The 4,812-nt window shown below is 43.0% G+C and overlaps 1 protein-coding gene across 4 annotated transcripts in view; it reads left to right on the plus strand.

The window, feature by feature from the left end:
• The window catches only part of LOC108249337 (nck-associated protein 5), a 42,897-nt gene that overhangs the window by 11,933 nt on the left and 26,152 nt on the right, over positions 1-4,812 (plus strand). For 3 of the 4 annotated variants that reach the window (XM_017438648.3, XM_017438649.3, XM_017438650.3), the window contains exons 5-7: positions 2,224-2,292; positions 3,858-3,896; positions 4,205-4,324. In XM_017438648.3, coding sequence (XP_017294137.1) covers positions 2,224-2,292; positions 3,858-3,896; positions 4,205-4,324 — 228 coding nt within the window. Of the gene's footprint in view, positions 1-2,223; positions 2,293-3,339; positions 3,428-3,857; positions 3,897-4,204; positions 4,325-4,812 lie in introns of those variants that run through there. The other variant, XM_037976207.1, reaches the window with a different exon arrangement.

Here is a 4,812-nt window from a genome sequence, read left to right on the forward strand (position 1 = left end):
CCTCCACCCCCTCCTCCTCCTCCTCCTCCTCCTCCAACTCCTCCATGTCCTGCACCTCCTCCACCATCTCCAACTCCTGCACCTCCTCCTCCTCCTGCACCTCCACATCCTCCACCTCCTCCACTCCATGCACCTCCACCACCTCCTCCTCCTCCTCCTCCTCCTCCAACTCCTCCATGTCCTGCACCTCCTCCACCATCTCCAACTCCTGCACCTCCTTCACCTCCCCCTCCTGCACCTCCCCCAGACCCAGCTTTAAGCACGGCGGGCAGCGTTCATGATCTGTTTTTGTTGCTTGAAGACCTGGAACCTGACCTGCAGGAAGTCCGTCTGCTCGGAGGCAAAACAGGAAGAAACTTAAAACAAAGTTTCCTGCTAGAAAGCTAAAACAAAACCAGAGCAAACAGCTAAAATTAGCAAGACAGCTAAAAGCTAAAAGCAGCAGTTCAGCTCTTAAAGAGAACAATGATTCTACATGAAGTTAAATATTCTGAAAACTATGAAAGTTACAAAAAGCTGCAGCAGCCGTCTCCTGAACGAGCCGAACGTTCTGATACATAAACAGCTAAAACAGCAGAACGTCTGCAGAAAGAGTTCGATTCTAAAGAAACAACAAGAACTGCGAATGCTGACCGGATCGGGACTTTTGCACGCAGGAAGTCAAACCTCTCGGCTCCGTCTGAGAACGAGCTAAAACATGTTAGCATGTAAATAAACAGAAAACAGTTTAACAGCAGAACGCTGTGCGGTTTCTAAACATTTAGTTTCTTTTTGCATCAGAGTAAAAACTCACTGAAACATGAACCGTCGGCCATTTTTCAGTGATATTTAAAAACCCGTCAGGTTTCTCTGGTACCTGCAGGGATAAAAACTGTCATTACTGATGATCTTTAGGAATAAAGTGCTTTAAATCATTCATTACAACTAAAATCTGTAATTCTGATGACATTTTCTGTTTTTAAAATGCTTTTATAAAAATGGTTCCTTTGATGATTTATTGTAAAAAAAACATTTATTTTTTCAGATTTTTTTGTTGACGAAAGACTTTTTCAGGTTAAAACACTGAATGATGCATTTATTATTTCTTATTATTTGGGAGTAAAAATGTCTCTAAAGCAACTCGGGAGAATTTCCAAACATTATTTTGAAACTCCTCCTGCGCGCTCTTATTTTTATTTGCTTTTCTTTTATTTTAAATGTTAAATTCTGCAGAATTATTCAGTTTCTCTCAGCCTAAAACAAAAACACTGAAGGAAGACAAACCCACTGACTCAGATTCTGCTGAGTCAGCGGTTGCCGTGGTTACTCCCGCATTTCTGTGAGAGGGGGAGGGGCTTCGACAGAAACACAAACTGATGATCCTGTGAGCTGAAGGGCTGCTGAAATTAGCTGATGAAGCTAAAGCTGGGAGAACAGAAGCTGAAAAAAAGCAAAAACAATCAAAGGAGCTGAACTTTAGCTAAAACCTTAAAGTAGAAAAATGGTAGTTAAAGGCAGCAAAACCTTTGCTAAACATTAAAAGTTGCATTGCGTTTACTAAAAGCAGGGAAATCTAGCTTTAAGGCAGAAGTAACAAAAAGCTAACTGAAAGCTGAGTGCAGCAAAATGCAGAAAATAATTAAAAGTTGCAAAAGCCTAGCTAAAAGTAACAAATGCTAACTGAAAGCTAGAAATCGCAAAATGCTAGCAAACAGTTAAAAGTGGTGAAAGCCAAGCTAAAAGTAACAAAACGCTAGCTAAAAGCTAAGAGTAGCAAAATGCTAGATAAAAGCAGCAAAACCTTTGCTAAACGTTAAAAGTTGCAAAAAGCGCGCTAAAAGCAGGGTAATGCTAGCTTTAAGCCAGAAGTAACAAAAAGCTAACTGAAAGCTAAAAGTTGCAAACAGGTAAAAGTAGCAAAAAGCTAGCTAAAAATAAGGCAAGGCTAGCTTAAGTAACAAAATGCTATATGGAAGCTAAAAGCTGCAAAATGCTAACAAACAATTCAAACTAGTGAAAAGCTAGCTAAAAGCTAAAAGTAACAAATGCTAGCAAAAAGCTAAAAGCATCATTAGACACGAACAGAACCAGCAGCTGGTTTCAAAGAGATGAAAGTTTTAAAGGAACTGAAGCGATCTCTGTGCATTCCTACATATTTGTAAAAAAAGTTTAATATTTTAAAAAGTTACGTCTCGGAGCTGAAATGTTGGTGAAATGAATCTGATAATCCGTATGTCTCTGCAGGCGGAGAACTCGGCTCTGTCGATGGAAAACGACAACCAGAGGAAGCAGTACGAACGCTGCCTGGACGAGGTGAGTCCTGCTGATTCTCTCTGTCCACGGTCGCTTTGAGCTCCAGAAACTAAAACAACAATTGGTTTGAGTCACTAATGAACCCCCATACCATCAGAGAGGCAGGCCGGACCTCAAAACAGTTCTCCTCTTCGGTCCAGAGGAGACACATCTGTTCACATCTGGCTTCTTCTTTGCCTGATAGAGCTTTAAGCAGCATTTGTGGACTTTCAGCCTTGACCTTTGACCTCAGAGGTTCCTCCAGATTCTTCAGATCTGTTGATGATTTTATGATCTGCAGATTTAAAGGCTTTCATTGAGGAACTTTACTCTGAAACTGTTCCGTTATCTTCGGACAGTTTTTCAGGCTGTTCCTTTTTTTTCTTTGTTATCTTTTTATCGCGTCAGGTTCCGTTCAGTTCACTTCATGCCCAACTGTGTGTTTCATTTTAATTATTATATTTTATTGCCTTTTTAATGTCACAGCCAGGGGACTGCAGATCACAAACAGCCTTTTTGGCTAATTCCAGCTTTTTTAAAAATTCATGAATTGTCATTTGTTTTGTTAAATTGCTGGAATAACTTTTCTGATACGTGCTGCTGCCATAAAATTCAAAATTAACTAATTTATTTGTTAAATATTGAACAGTTTTAAACATTTGATGTGTTTACTCTGTTCCACCGTGAATAAAATATGGGTCCTGTTTATATTTGACACGACACCCGCCGGTGATTCTGTCCTCGGATCGTCTCCTGGAAAACGTCGTCCAGTTAAATAATTGCTGCTGAATTAAACATGCCTCTCTTCCACCTGACTCAGGTTCTCCTGGGAGAGATGCTCCTCCTCCTGGTGAAAAGCATCTTTAAATCCTCTTTGTTACATTTAAAGCCCTGAACGGCTCGTTTAAACTCTGCGCTCTTAGCTGCAGATTTACAGGGGGGGCCGTTGCCCCCCCCCAGGCCCCCCCCGTGGTGTCGCCCCTGCTCCAAACTCAAATATGTTCCTCAGACGTTTGATGATTTTTTCGTGACGCTGCAGCAGAAATCAGCCGAAGTCTCGTGGAGGACAGAGGCAGGTTTTCCTCGCCGACGTCTCTCTGAAAGCCTCTGCGTCTTTAACGGCGCCACTTTACCTCCTGAGCGGCTCCACTAATGGGTTTGTCACCTCAGAGAGGGTTTAACCGGCCGAGGACACAAAATTTAGCTCTTCTTCTCATTCTGCGGAGGAAAAGGTTTTTTTTATTACGGCCTGAACGATGTTTGGATGCAAAGCTGAAAGTTGAAACGTGGTTATTTTGTTCCAGGGTCGTTTCTCAGCTCGAAGACTCCAGTTCTTCTTCCATCAGCCTTTTAATTGCATCATGGAAATACATTATGCAGGAAGCAAAGAGAAGTTTCTCTATAAATATGATTTTGGCTCCAGCAGCTGCAGGGAACAGATTTATAATTCCTCTGATGCAACACGCCGACAGTTTTTACTCTCGATGTCAGACATGTTTCTCATCAGCGGGGTTCAGCGTTCGGGTCGTTTCTGAAATAATAATGTTGTTTATTTCAAATAAAAACACGTTTTGTGTCTCTTCCAGGTGGCCAACCAGGTGGTCCAGGCCCTCCTCATGCAGAAGGTGGGTTTCTGCAGAACCGATGAACCCGTTTAAACGACTGCATATCGCCCGCCAGGTTGCACGCCGATGCTTCAAACAAATCCTCATACCTGCCAACCGTCCCCACATCCCTTGTCCCGCATCACCCTGTGCGGGACAGCCAAAAGTCCCGCATTCGGCCCTCACACGCCACACAAACAGACTCCATCGTAAACCGTCTTTATCTCGATGAGTTTGTTTATTTTCAGCTGGAGGTCGTTTAGCAGGTTTTTAAAAGTCGGGGAATCTTTTTCTGTCAGTGTTTTTAAACTTGCTGCTCGTGTCTCCAGGACCTGAAGGAGGAGTGCGTGAAGCTGCGGACTCGTGTGTTCGACTTGGAGCAGCAGAACCGAATCCTGAGCGTCCTGTTTCAGCAACGGGTCAAGACGTCCGCTGCTCCCGCCTCCCAGGTACGTCCTGACGTCCCGACGAGCTCCTTCATCATAAAAACTCTTTAAACTGCAGAAATCTGCAGAAATATCCACAAAGAAAAGGGTTCAGTTTCCAGTTTAAATGAAACAAACACGAGTCGGAGGTTTTTCCTCTTCGTTTTCTTGGTGCCCGAAGCTCCGAACTGTCTCGTGTTCCTTTAATTGGAAAACCCTGAACCGTAGAGGAGATAAATGGATAAAACCTCTTCCTTCCCGTGTTAGCCGTCACAATAACTGATCCTTCATTTGGGGAACGTCTTCACAGCATTTTACCTGATTGTCGTCTTGAACCGGCTGCGATTAATCTGCCGCTGACTGGACCGCTCATTCTCCCCCTGCACATCAGCTACAATGAAGACCAAAACTTCATTAAAATAGAAGCATTTATTTAAAACAAGTGACTTGAATGTGTGTAAATCCATGGGGATCAGCCTCATCTGAAGCAACAGAGGACTCAGGGCACAACC

Source organism: Kryptolebias marmoratus, linkage group LG6 (genome assembly GCF_001649575.2).
Source record: "Kryptolebias marmoratus isolate JLee-2015 linkage group LG6, ASM164957v2, whole genome shotgun sequence".
Lineage (NCBI taxonomy): Eukaryota > Metazoa > Chordata > Actinopteri > Cyprinodontiformes > Rivulidae > Kryptolebias > Kryptolebias marmoratus.